Source organism: Hyalella azteca, unplaced genomic scaffold (assembly GCF_000764305.2).
Source record: "Hyalella azteca isolate HAZT.00-mixed unplaced genomic scaffold, Hazt_2.0.2 contig2211, whole genome shotgun sequence".
Lineage (NCBI taxonomy): Eukaryota > Metazoa > Arthropoda > Malacostraca > Amphipoda > Hyalellidae > Hyalella > Hyalella azteca.
In genome coordinates, this window is record NW_025932495.1 from 48151 (window position 1) to 62507 (window position 14357).

Genomic DNA, 14357 nt, shown 5'->3' on the forward strand with positions numbered 1-14357 from the left:
TTGTAACAAGTGTGGTGCAGACGCCTATGTTTGTAACAAGTGTGGTGCAGACGCCTATGGTTGTAACAAGTGTGGTGCAGACGCCTATGGTTGTAACAAGTGTGGTGCAAACGCCTATGTTTGTAACAAGTGTGGTGCAGACGCCTATGGTTGTAACAAGTGTGGTGCAGACGCCTATGGTTGTAAGAAGTGTGGTGCAAACGCCTATGTTTGTAACAAGTGTGGTGCAGACGCCTATGGTTGTAACAAGTGTGGTGCAGACGCCTATGGTTGTAACAAGTGTGGTGCAGACGCCTATGGTTGTAACAAGTGTGGTGCAGACGCCTATGGTTTCTATGGTTGTAACAAGTGTGGTGCAGATGCCTATGGTTGTAACAAGTGTGGTGCAGCCGCCTATATATGGTTGTATTATACTGGTTCAAGTGCCTGCTAATATACGAGTATAAATGTGTCATGTTTTGCCTGCTTGATACAAAACAAAAAAAAAAATTAAGTGAGGCTTATTCGATGTGCGTGATTTAACCATACAGGCCCAAAAATAAGCTGCCACATCTCGCAATGTTTGCAATAAGTTGTTTTGCAGTATGTTGACATTCGATCGTGATGGAATCACCACCTCTTGTTACTATACATCTCAATATAACGAAACAAAGCAAATAAATGCAGGCATGCAAATGTTTTTATATTTTAATAATTTTTGGCTCCAGCCAGAATAGTTTGGTATCTACATGGGATAAATTTTTTTCTTAGCCGCAAGCAAGTACCACTAAATGCGCCCCGCACTCCCAGAGAAATTAGAGACTTTTCGATCCTTCTTCCTTAGAGAAATTAGAGAAATTTCAATACACTTCCTCGTAATTGTGTTGGTCATCCTGACAGAGTTTGCCTAGGTAAAAGAGCGTACCAATGCTACGTTCGCTCTCTTCCTATATGCGTTAAGTATGAAAGTGTGTCACTATTTGGAAAAATGTACCATTAATTTTTCGTGTGAACTGTTCACAATTTAGGCCTCCTCTTACGTTTGTACGTTACAGCAAAGTTGTACTGTAATCTCTCTCAAACATCCTAATATGCTGTGGTTGCTTTTTCGTACAGGATGCGACATTGATGCCACGTAATATCGTTTTGTGTCAATGATGACATGCCCAATCTTAACGTCTGCCTAATACTTGATGACATTTGGAAAATGCATGATCAAAAGATGCATTGAATGTGTATACACAAATCCAATACTAAAAGATCTACAACCGAGAATAATTATGTATAATTCAGTCCATAAATTTCTTCTATGAGGATTCTCATTAATTAATGAAGCATTTTGGCTCACGTAATCGTCGTCGCATTCATCCCAGGGAACAGTAACAGTGGGGGTTGCCGTAGGGTCGCAGTAGACTGGTTGCTTGCACGACGCACAGAAATCCCCTTGAATGGCAATCCCGTGTGTGGAGCAGAAACTTCCCACTGTGGGCAGATCTCTGGGGATAAAAGATATGTGAGACTGATTTCAGATTATTTTGCATATGACTCGAAGGTGGAAAAGTAGTATAATTTTTTCATTGCCCTAATTATTGCCATTGTTTTCGGAAATGAACGCGCCTCTAAATTGAACAAAACTGCACGCATATGAGCTACTGTTCACTCTATAGACAAATGGATAATGAGATAAAAGGATCAAAGCGCCTCTGAATTGAAATGAACAAATGGAAAAATGAGCCTGATTTTGGTAAATATGTCAGACGAAAATTTCCCGGACAACAGGAATAATAATTGAACCCTCAAACTCACCTCTCTTCGATGGGCGGTAGGTATTCCGAGGTCACTAGGGACACCTGCGAATAATCAAGCAGTCATTATTCAAAACATACTCTGCCTAAATACTATACGAGCTAATTGCATCAAGCGATGCCTAAAATGAGATAAAATTTTACTGAATTCAATTTCCGTGTTCCATATCTGTTGCCGCTGGCCTGCGAGGCAGTAAGTCTTTTCCACGAAAGTTGTACAGCACTCCATCTATGTGATTATTCTATTCTACACTCACTACGTACAGAATCCTTTCATTGTGCATTATACGTATAACTTAATTAATGAATCGCAGAAATTATGTGAGATTAGAACAAGTCAATTACTGTTTGTACCATAATAACAAAACCGAATTTCTAATTCATGGCAGCCTGCGTTTTCCATCGTCACGGAAGACATCCCAAAAAAAACGAATAAAAAACGTTTAAAAACCACGTTCTTCTAACGGACAAAAAAAGAAAAACATTAATTCTTACATAACATTAAAGTTATGTAAAATGTTATGTAATTTTATGTGAGACTAAATGTTTTTCTTTTTTGTCCGTTAAGAAAACGTGGTTTTAAAAGTTTATTTGTTTATTTCATTGTTTTTAGTTTTGTAAACACCAGAAAAACGTGGTTTTTAAAAATAGTTTTATATTTATTTATTTTTTACATTTTAGTTTAGCAATTTTAGCAATTCAAATCAATTTCCATGGTTGGCAAGTCTGGATGTTCGACAAAAAACTCGATTCCCAACCGTGAATTTTTAAATTTTTCTTTAACTTTTTATTTAAAGAAGAAAAAAATGTTTACTTGTTACTTCTGATGATCAAATCTTGAATTGTTAGTGTTGGCATTAGCATGCATGCCAAATTTCAAGTTTATAGGATCTTTAGAAGTGCTATAAATTAAGGTTTGAATTTTTGATGACAGACAGAGACGAAGCGAAACTAAGAAAAAAGTGGTAATAAACAGCAGGCCCTTGGACAACATTGAGTAAAATGGTCACTCCATTGAACTTTTTTGCAGATTAGCGATGTGAATTGCATATTTCCTGCAAAAATCATGTATAAGTTCTTACCATAAGGAGAGAGATTACGAACATTGGTTCCACGATTTTCCGGAACATCGCGCTAATGGTTAAATTCTAAAATTGTATCTCCTCACAACGGACTGGTTCTGTTGAAGATAAGAATCGAGAAAATGTCATAAACGTATACAAATTTTATGCGATTGAGCAACATTCTAGCAAGTATTAATTATTGCTAAAACAATTGATTAATGAATAAAAATATACCTCTACTTGAACGAAGTGTAAAAAATCAAAGTCGCTCAAATATTTAAAGTCGTGATTTAAAATAAAGTCGTGACTTAAAATAAAGTCGTGACTTAAAATAAAGTCGTGAATTAAGTCGTACCATCCGTTAAGAAATTCAATGTTTATCAGCGCCATAGCAATTTATGTCTCAAAGCTAGTAATAATTTTCTTCATTACGTCCTCTCTAATTAAATTTTTGTGTTCACTTGTGGAAATGTACTTGATAAATAAGGAACCTGAAGCGCTTTTTTTCATTTACCCGAAAATTTAATGAAAGAGGAATAAAAGACATTAATTTGATATTCTCTTACAATTCTAGTTCTATTTGTTTCAAATGGAAATTGGTGCACAGGCTTTTTTAACAGATTACAGAAGCGATCTTGAAACCAACCTAATTGTCCATTTTATTTTTACATCTCACTGGATAATATGCCTAAAATGAGTTCATATTCTTAGTTTGCAATCAATTAACAGATTATTTTCCTCTTATAGTTAACGAAATTATATAACCTGTCCATCAACCGTTTACATTCCAGCTACTACTATCAATGATGAAAACAGAAGGACACACTCAGACAGGTTGGTATGGAAATAGTTCCAGAATTGTCATATTAAATTTGAAATTCAAGTAGAAGCTTCAGTTTGAATGAGATGTTAATAATATGCGTTAAACAAATAATTTTTAGAGACAACACTTCCAAAGAAACCAGTGTCTCCGATGATTCACATGTACAATGAAATTCTAATTTTATTTTCAAATATTAAAAAAACATATTTTTAAAAATTTTAATTAATAACAAAAATTTAAATTTTCAAAATTATTTATTCTTTCATTTCATTCATGCATTATCTCTGACTTTACGCAAGTGTGCAAAATTTCAGACCAATTGAACAGGTAGAAGTGTATTAAATATTAATCATAAGATTTGTAGCAGACGAAATTCCTTTTTTCAATTTTGTTTAATACCAAATTTTTTAAAATTTTGCAAATTTTTTTATTATGTCAATTGATTCATGCATTATCTCCAACTTTGCACATGTGTGCAAAATTTCAGATCGATTGAAGAGGTAGAAGTGTGTTAAATATCGATTATAAGATTTGTAGCAGACAGGCAAACAAACAAACAACAAGAAGTGAAGTTCAAGAGAATTGTTATAAAAATGGATGATTAAGGTCTAATTCAGGCGAGATTAGCAGTACAGAATGAAATAGGTCTGATGTATGAATGGTATGTGAAGGCACCCGCTGCCACACACCAAATCTTGCACAGCAACTGCCGTCGATTTATATAGGGCGGATGTCAGAGAATTGACATATGATACAAAATGCTTGGACCCCCAGCCGACATGAGGCTTGTGGTACACCTGAGATGATATTTCAGGCGATTATATGAATGATAAGAGACATGAGAAGCATGCGACAATTAAAGATGTATGCTAATGAGAAAATGATATCTAAGAGATAACGGCTCCAGTGCGTCGACATCGTAAGTTTCTGTAAGAGAAGTGGCGGGGGCATCAATGAATATTCCAATGCTAATCATCCCAATTGACTTTCGGCTAGCATTGCCGACAGATATTAAACATTTCAAATTAAATTTTCAACAGAAGAATTAAGGAAGAGTTTTCTAAACCTAAAATTAAGTTTAAAGTTTATTTTTTCAAATCTTATGCTGAGAAAACACAAACAAAAAACCTGGGGCGGGCTGTAAGACACATCCATTCCCCAAGTTCTATTCATAATACTTGATCTGTAGCTCCCCAAAATATATGATATTTAGATGTTCAGAATGCCCGCCCCACGTTTTTTGTGTTGTCTCGGCATAAGATTTGAAAAAGTAAACTTTAAACTTAATTTTAGGTCAAGAATAAAATTTAGGACAACTCACTGAAAAAGTTAATGTTTCTTTTTTTGTCCGTAAGGAAAGCGTGGTTTTTAAATTTTTTTATTTGTTTTATTTCATTGTTTTTAGTTTTGTGAACACCTGAAAAACGTCTTTTTTAAAAATAGTTTTATATGCACTTATTTTCTACTTTTTATTTTAGCAATTTTAGCAATTTTTCACTTTCCAGGGTTGGCAACTCTGGATGTTCGACAAAAAAACTCGATTACCAACCGTGAATTTCTAGGGTTTTTTTATTTTTCATTATTTATTGTTAACTTATTACTTCTGATGATCAAATCTTGAATTGTTATGAAGAATAAGCATGCACGCCAAATTTCAAGTTGCTAGGACCTTCAGAAGTGCCTTAAATTAAGGTTTGATGTTTTGATGGCAGACGGACACGAAACGAAGAGAAGAAAAACGTGGTTATAAATACAATCAGATTAACAAAGAACATGTCACTATACGAGAGATTTAAAATAAGGGTTATAAGGGTTATATTTCCGTGAAGAATTGTATAACAATTCATGTTTTAATATCATTCTAAGCGCTAGAACAAACTATTGGAAGGGTAGAAATATTTCGTACAAATTACACCCGCCAATTATAATTGGCGTTTTTCTAATTCTTCGGAGTTGAATTTCACAATAGGGCGGAAAAGTTGCGGATGAGAAAAAAATGTGTGCAAAATTTCATACCCCTAGCTGGGTTTATTCCTTCGGGATCCGGGGGTCGTTTGAAATTTTCAAAAATGTGGAAGAATTGCATATAAGTAAATATTAAATTATTGATTCTTTAATGATAAACATGATAACGATCCTCGGATCATGAAGAATCAACTTAGGAGTCTAAAATTGTGAAAACATAGTTTTTGATATCTAAACATTGTTTTTTTTTTGCACATGTAAACATCGTTTTAGCACTAGTTTGGTGAAAACAAACTCTATATGGTTTACGATGTCGCATCATTTCTTTTTATCTTTTATTTATATTTCATATATCTTTATCATTTATTTTTTTCAGAAATCCCTTTATCTTCATCTCCGTATATCTGGATATCTGGGGATTCTGATGATGAATCTCACTAGCAAAAGGTTCCAGACATATATAATGATTTATAGATTTTCGTTTGATCAATCAATATTGGGTAATTTATCACTTATACTTTATGCAAATAACTTACACTTTATGCAAATAACTTATACTTTATGCAATTATACTTTATGCTCCAGGTAACGCGTTTATAAAAATAAACAGCAAGCCACAAAGTATTTCAAGTGAAGAATATCGTTCATTCATTCAATATTGAATTACCAGCCTGATTTTACAATCATGTCAAACATCAAGAATGGAACTGAGAGGTGACTTATGAGAATTATAACTATTAAAAAATCAAACATCCATGAGCAACAAATGCCTCATCTTATAATATATCAAAATATGTATACCAGCAAGATCCAAAATTTGGCAGACTTTCTTTCTCTAGCTTTCAGAATTTCTTATTCAAAGAGATACGAATCTCATAAACTTTTGTGGATGATCAAATTAAGATTTTTGTGCCTTAAGAAAACCCAGCATTAGAATTTTAATTTGTATCCGCATATGCACGGCCAACCCGTATTTCGGAGTTAGCTTGACTTTTTCGGCGGCATAAATACGGCGTTTTCCGTCATGAGGACAACATTTAACTGAAGTGACACGTAGAAAAAGTAAATGAAGAAAGGGAAAATCAATTATGATCAGTAGCTCGTGTGTTCAATCTTAGAATAGAGTATAGCATATGGGACCTGTTTTTGTAAGAACTGGTGCATGCATGGTGCATGTTGAATCCAGTACCGCAGGTGTTAAATTTTTCTTTCAATATGGCTCATCATACGGGACCTATTTTTGAGAGAATTGAGACGTTTAAGTTCTGATCAAATGAAATATATACCGTGATACAATATTTCTGAATTAACTTGGCATTATTCTCTATGTCTGAATTACCTACGTGAATAGTGAAGTTTCATCTGACTAATTTATTATGTGAGCCAATATCACGCAGTTGAAAGTTACCTCATTTTGCTCTCAACAACCTACCACTTTGTAATGTATGTATGTGCTGCTTTACCTTTTTCCGGCACCCAATTTTGTTAATATATTTGCAATTTTTAGTACCATTTCGTGAATGATCTTGAAATATTTTTGGTGACTTTTTACATTGTCGCTGATCACTATTCTATCAGCTGAGATTTGTCCTGGTCAATATTGCCGTTTTTGGTCCGGCATTGGTTTTCGGATAATAATTTTCCAGCCTTTCATGTAATATCGACATTGTTATAATTTCCCATAAATCACTCGCCATTTTCATTCTTTTGCCTGTTATACTTAACCAGTCAGTTTGCACTGCATCTCCTTGACCGTTATATTATTCTGAAGCAGGAAAGGATCTTAATTTAATATCGTTTAATACTGCAGTAGCTAATTTTCTTTTTCAATAAAGTACGACTACATTTAGCCAAAGTAGAACATGGAAGAACTCGATCTTAAGTGTACATTAGCCAAGGTAGAATATGAAGGAATTGTTGAGTGATTTACTTGGTCAAGCGTAACCGAATAACCTGTAGATTTATTTATTTTATAATAATGTGTGTCCCGCCATCTTATGCCTTTCTGTATGTGCAGAGAACTGAACATGAAGATGGACCCACAATATGAAGCAAACAGTTAGAAATGAACCGTCTTCTTATTGCCATCCACGGGTGTCTGCGATGGACGCCAATGACAATTTTGATGTATATATATATAAAAATATGTAATTTTTAAGCACAAGAAGTACCAGACGAAGTTCTTTCATCAGACTGATAGAATTACTCCACGTTTTGGAATATAAGTGTAATATAATAAAAATTTAAAAATGGGTTATTTTTCAAGGTTTAATTGATAGGCTAAAGGTTTTCGTCGATTCCGCTTTCAATATTATCAATTATTTACCAGAAATACAAAATTGTTTTTTGGAAGCGTTACGAAACTCGTACACATCCTACTATATTTCTAACAATTATATTAATAAAATCTTTATAAAATGGTGAAATAAACATCAAGATTTCGTTTCCCATGTCACATTGAGGAGAAGGGACGGAAGATATGAACATCTTAGTAAATGATTACAAATATCGATTCTCAAACAAATTCTAGTCAGAGATATGAATATTGAGAAATGTTTTCAGGTGGTTATGTTTCATGTAAGCAAGAGCCTGCATGTACTAGCAAGAGTAGTTTTCCTTTAGTCTTGAAGTAGGAACATTACGAAAAAATAGGTTATATGATAAAAGACCTCGTATAATAGTGAGGAATAAATAGCTGGTGAACGTCGCACGAATTCAATATTCTTGCGTTTAATTAAAAATCATCCGTGATGATTTTTAATATACTCTTGATGAAAAGATTGGTTAGAAGCAACCTTTGTAGGTGAGGTAGGATGGGGCAGGGGATTTGGTGTCCAGTCGTTTTCGTAAATTCACGCAGAAATGACAACGCGCAGTTTTGGGAGGATCTGCAACTTATATCGATATCATAAACATTTAAAATTATTGGTATTCATAGAAGAAACTAGAAAGTTCTATTACAGGTGCAAATGAAAACGAAAATATAAATTGCAACGCATGGAAATATTGAGACGAAATGACGATGCATAAACTATGGTCAATAACAGCCTGAAATATGTTTGGAAACTATTTGCGTTGATTCCGATAGCACATCCTTTATTCAAAATATATAACTTGCACTTGTTGGGGAACGGATTCAAAGTTCCTTGATTTGCTGGGCCTGAACCGTCCATGGAATTACCAACAGGAATGAAACCTGGAGAAAGAGCTGCGACACCGTCACCCACAAAAGCAGAGTTTGCTGTGGAAGATGAATCTGAACCAGGGACACATGGAGCATTTGGATGGGTACTATTCTTTTCAAGGTTCAAGCAAGTGTCATTAGCGGCATACGGGGGCGGATCATCAGAGGGGTAAGAAGGAGCATCATCTCGTGACTCGTGTACATCGAAGGCCGTTGAAGCAGATTGGTTGTACGTATCAGTTGTAAATAGAGTAGCTGGAAAATCTTGAGTCATTGAGGTCACAAAAAAGGTTGATGAAGCAGGAGGCGGATCAATGGAGTTATAAGATGACCCGTCATAAGGAGCGCTAGGCGGAAGGTCCTGCATGGCGCCCTCTACCATGAAAGGCACCGTACCCACAACAAAGTCAGCTTCGCCCGAGATGTCGTTACAACAGCTGAAACTTGCCACCACCTGTGATGTCAAAAAATTATTAGTTTTGTGAGATAGAAATGGTGAAAAGTTGATATCAAGATAGCAACGTTGCAGAATAATATCACCCTCAGCACTCGTTTCAAGGCCCCAACTGAGCCCCAGCGTAGATCTCAGTCCCACCTTGAGCACATATTTTAGGTCCATAATCCTGCAGTGCTGGAGCCCCGGCACGACGGGGGGCACCACCAGGGGCTCGTCCTCGAAGAAGAGGCTGTCCCCGGGGGCCACGGGGCCTCTCTGTATCTCCACCACGAGGCTCTTGCTCGTCTTCTTGTGTGACCTCACACGGTACGTCACGTGCTGCACGTGGATGTTTACAGTTTATTAATATTTTTATTATTAACATAATAATAGTTTATTATTGCTATAATAATACATGATAATTATATTAATTTGTTTTATAGTGACACTTAAGCTGATGTAAAATAATGCTAATTTGTGAAATAGCGTACAATATGTACCGCAAAACTGCATAGTCTTCTTTTGGGAAAATCTTCCCAATCTGACTTCTTGGAGCGCCAGCCTTAAGGTAAATTATCAATGAAAATATAATCATTTATAATCATTGATGTAAATATTGTGGTGGGGAATTTTATCCCACAACCTGACTTCTTGGAGCACTTCGCTTAAGAAATAGGCGACACTCTTTTATAAATTAGAGCTATAGCTTCGAGCGCGAGCTATTTGGTCACACTACATATGTACTGGTTCTGGTAGCTTGCATCGCCAATTTCAAGGCTTCGTTTACCTGGGTAACTTAAAGTGGTATTTATATCGTTGTTCACAATATTTCAGTAGAAAATATAAATTACGGTGGGCCTGTTAGATGAATATCTTTCAACACTGTGGCACGCCTGCACAATTGAGTTGCTATATTTAGCGCTTCCCTGTGGATTGATTACATAATACATAATATTATTATGAATATTTACTTGACATTAGCTGAAGTACACTTATTATGCCCTTGTGCAAACGACATCCGGCGACTCTAGTTGGCGGGACTAAGTCGTTTTCTTGCCTTAAGCTTACTCTCTTACTCATGTCTAACCATACCACGAAGTGTCATTAAGTGCCATTAGGTGCCATAGTTTTCAACTAACCTTGGCGATTTTTAACTTGCCACTTGACTGTTTAAACAAAATTATACTTATATTTAACTCAATCGCACATTCAGCAATATATGTACATTTAATTTTAATCGAAGATTTCAGTCCATCTTAATTAACGTTACAATTATAACTGCTAATTATATTGATACACGAGTTATTATAGCTTAATGCTTTGAGGCAAGAATATGCCATTATTTTTTCTATGTATATAAACCTTGACGGCCTCCTCGGACGGCCTCGGAGGCAAAACGAGCAAACTGAATTGACGGCCTTGTCTTTAAATCTGTTTCAACCTACGAATACCTCGCAGCTGCAGGGTCATGAATAAATAAAAATTATCTGATTGAACGTCCTTTAATCGTTTAAACCCTTTCTAATTTGATAACAGATGATTGTAATAGAGGATTGGCTCGTGCTTAGGGAAATTGGTCTATTAACACGTTGGTGCGATACGAACCACCAGGGTTGCAAGATGGCCTAAAACACCCAGGTCTGCGGACAAAAAAAGCCCATAATTCAATATTTGCTAGTAAATTTGTTGGTTCCGGTGCATAATTCATTTTCCGCTCTTTCGCACTTTTTCAAATTTTATAAGAAAGGACCTCCATCATAAATTTTTGCTGACCAATGCAATACCAAAAACTAAATCGCGCAATTTGTCCCGAAGAAAGACTGCAACAAACCGATGAGTCGTACCGCATTCAACGTGTTAAAGATTACGCTGCTTCGTGAAAAAAACTCAATGGGACAAGCTTTCTTCAGTTTTGACTTGACTTGTCCTGCATGCTGGAAGCTAGAAATTAGGCGATGAATCATGGCCTTGTAAATGTTAAAAATGCCTAGATGGCAAAAAATGAGGGGCAACACACTCAATTTTGGCGACAACTTTCTTTTCGCGCGTTAAATCTTTGAAATTTAAATATGACCCAAGCCCTGAGGTCCAGCAATGACAATGGACACCAAACATGATTTTAAAATATGTTGTGGTATCTTCACCTACCATACGCTTCAACATTTGTCATTCATAGTTAGAGGAAAATGTGAGAGAAACTAAATGATACTTCAGATATTTGTTAAATTACGTTAGATGCTCAAGTTAGTTTTATACTGAACTACAATAATACAATATTAACAGCCTATCGTGACAGAACACATTGGAAGAAATGCTACATTATAAGTAAATTAGTGGGAATAAATTAAGTTTTTTCATCATATAAGACCTGGTAAAGTGAGGCCATCGCCGATATCACCTCCTTAGAACCGTTGTTGGCCACCTCCCCCCTAATGCGGTACGCCTCCCCCACCACAGCCCCCGAGTGCTCACACCTCATGTTGATGTTGATAGGACCTTTCGAAAAGCACAGACAGCACGACGTGTCAGTGGTCTGGATCACCAGCGGCGCCTGGAAAAAGTTATTACGTATAGGTTACAAATACCTGTGAACAAAATATGCAGCATAATACCCTGAAAATAAAGGAGATTTTTTGGCTCTCCAAGAATAGTTTAGATCGAATAGACAGTTGATGATCATAGAATAGTATAGCATAGTAGCGTTGGCGGCTTATATTAAGCGAAAACTGCCTGTAGCTAACTATCAATTGGGCTATTCTTGTCTATTCTTGGTTTTTGTATTGGGCTTAACGAACCAACATATTGGAAGCCATAAGGTTGAGGCATTACTGCGAACTTACTTTTGCTAAGTAGGAAGAGTTGAGGTCAAGAGGGCAGTTTATGCTGATGTAAAACTTGTGCTTCTTATCAAACCCCATGGAGATATATGTTTTAGCCGCGATGCTGTAGCGGATGTAGCCCGCGGTGCCTTCAAAAGAAGACGGGATGTTCAGCGGCAGCTGGAAATTAAAAGGCCATGCATGGTTCCCGGCCGACAGTTTCTCAGAAGCTGTAGAGTGGAAGAAAAACATAGCAGGAGTATAATTTTTCTCCAGATTTTTGCATGGTATTTCTTTTCAACCATAAAAAATTAACGTATTCTTTGCTACTGCCTGCACAGCTTGGTACAGAAAATAATTTATCGATATAACAACGTTCTAAGTAACTTGATACACTGAAGAATTTCAATAATAGTGAATCAAGATGCAACAATTATGATGTGGGGTAAGTGCCAGTCATTACCCACACAGTAAAACATGAATGGAAATGAAAGAGACTGGAACTGAGATTTTACTGCATGGCAAATTAACAAGAAGGTGGGCTTGGAATATAAGTATTAAGATGGAAAAATAGTGTAAAGAATAATACCCTTGGCAACGTGCGTATCTGCAGCGGGGATCAGCCGAACGATAATGACTAACGAGAAAATTCTGTGCGCGACGTTAACTATACCGGTGTTGCCAAGGTAAAGGTAAATTATAATTTTATTACAAAATGAAAGTCGCAAAATGTCTTAACACTACAATTAATGACACCGGAATATGACTTACAAGAAATTCGTGTGTTATAATTCCTAGCTCCGAAATAACTTATTCTCGGTTATTCAGCTGACATGATCTTAACTCATCACAAGAAAGTGTGCAAAAATTTACTTGACTCAACTGGTTATAAATGCGTGAAATAAAATTGAAAAGATACTTATTGAAATTTCTCGCGAATGGCAGATAAAACAGTAATTTCACATTGATATATAAAGAGTGTGTATCCTTGCTTGTGTGCTACATTTTTCTAGGGAGAACGCACGACCAAAATAATATTGAGAAGTAGATTCTTGCATGATTTTCGATGCCTAGTTAACTGCTCGAGTTCTGATGTTCATTATAACATCATAACAAAAAGCTACGTTCTTCCCATCCTTAATTCACGTACTAAACATGATAAAAATTACTGAAACCACCATATTAAAATTCCAATAAATTATGGCATAACCGTCGGATCTCACCTCTAGGTGACCAGAGGTTCGTCTTATAGTTGAAATATTCTTCAGAGTCTTTATACTGCTTCTTGTTGCCTTCGCCGTCGTCTCCATCCTCCCACTTGACTTTGGCTTTACCTATCATGTGGAACTCAATGGCTGCACAAATGAAAATTATTTGCAATCTCCAAAACAACATTCATAAATATCTTTTTGACTTCCTACGAAATAAGGTTTACTGGTGATGATATTGCTTATCCATATTTTCAAATTTGATTTGTTCGCATCGTGCATTTTCCAATTCTGAGAAAATCATCCATGATAAAAGAATATTTTATTCATTCGAATTCATGAAGTACAAAGCACGATTGTTTGAAATGTGGTGATTTCAATAATTAGTTAAGAACAGCTCGAAAAACAGTTGCCGAAGATTTCACATCATATATTGCAAGTAAAATGTATGCCGTACCTCCGCACCAAGTAGCAGACGAAGCCCTCGCCTGCACATGCCCCTGGACAGTCTGGCCCGGGAAATACACCTCCTGATGAGGCTCCAACACAACCTCGAAACTTTCCACACCCATCACTTAATGAGTAGACGCACGAAATATAAGAAAATTTAGAACACTATTGAACACTTGTGCATGTTCTTCAGCCTTTCCAATGGCTAATGTAAAAGTTGCAGCTTTTTGATGGCCTAGAAATAGTCAAAAGTGACAAGGATACTTGGAAAAAGGAGCTGATAAAAATTAAAGGCGAGAATACACGATTGCAAAACTGGATTACAGTCAGAAACAAAGATTAAACTCATGCATTGAAAATAGTTGATATATTAGAAAAAATTATACAAGAACCATCATGGCGCAAAACATACTAAACCACGGCTTCTCCATGTTCAATACCAGAATCACATGTACACTATGCGAATGACATTAATATAAACACATACTAATTTGTTACAAATGGCATCAGTTCGAAGACCACTGCACACACCTAGGCACCACCACTCTATCCCGTTCCGAAAGCATATCCCACGACCATAGTTGTCACCAAATCCCTCAGAAAGTTCTTCCCCAACAACTAAGA

The 14357-nt window shown here is 36.1% G+C and overlaps 2 protein-coding genes across 3 annotated transcripts in view; both read right to left on the reverse strand.

Annotated features, from left to right (window-relative positions):
• The window catches only part of LOC108682734 (keratin-associated protein 16-1), a 4550-nt gene extending 1588 nt beyond the window's left edge, over window positions 1-2962 (reverse strand). Inside the window, exons 1-3 of the mRNA XM_018171970.2 lie at window positions 2867-2962; window positions 1786-1829; window positions 1328-1475 (exon numbers count right to left, since the gene is read on the reverse strand). Of these exons, the coding sequence (XP_018027459.1) occupies window positions 1328-1475; window positions 1786-1829; window positions 2867-2914 (240 nt within the window). The 5' untranslated portion in view covers window positions 2915-2962. The remainder of the gene's footprint in view (window positions 1-1327; window positions 1476-1785; window positions 1830-2866) is intronic.
• A 3020-nt stretch (window positions 2963-5982) lies between these two features.
• Window positions 5983-14038, reverse strand: LOC108682735 (arrestin domain-containing protein 2). 2 transcript variants are annotated; one of them, XM_018171972.2, is made up of 7 exons: window positions 13741-14038; window positions 13299-13430; window positions 12097-12305; window positions 11655-11807; window positions 9416-9595; window positions 8755-9274; window positions 5983-8524 (listed from the first exon to the last, which is right to left on the reverse strand). In XM_018171972.2, the coding sequence occupies exons 1-7, from the start codon at window positions 13853-13855 to the stop codon at window positions 8421-8423; spliced, it is 1413 nt and encodes a 470-aa protein (XP_018027461.1). In that variant the 5' UTR covers window positions 13856-14038; the 3' UTR covers window positions 5983-8420. The 2 variants fall into 2 exon arrangements, with proteins under 2 accessions (XP_018027461.1, XP_018027460.1); XM_018171971.2 differs by having other exon boundaries at window positions 11625-11807.
• Window positions 14039-14357: the final 319 nt, after the last annotated feature.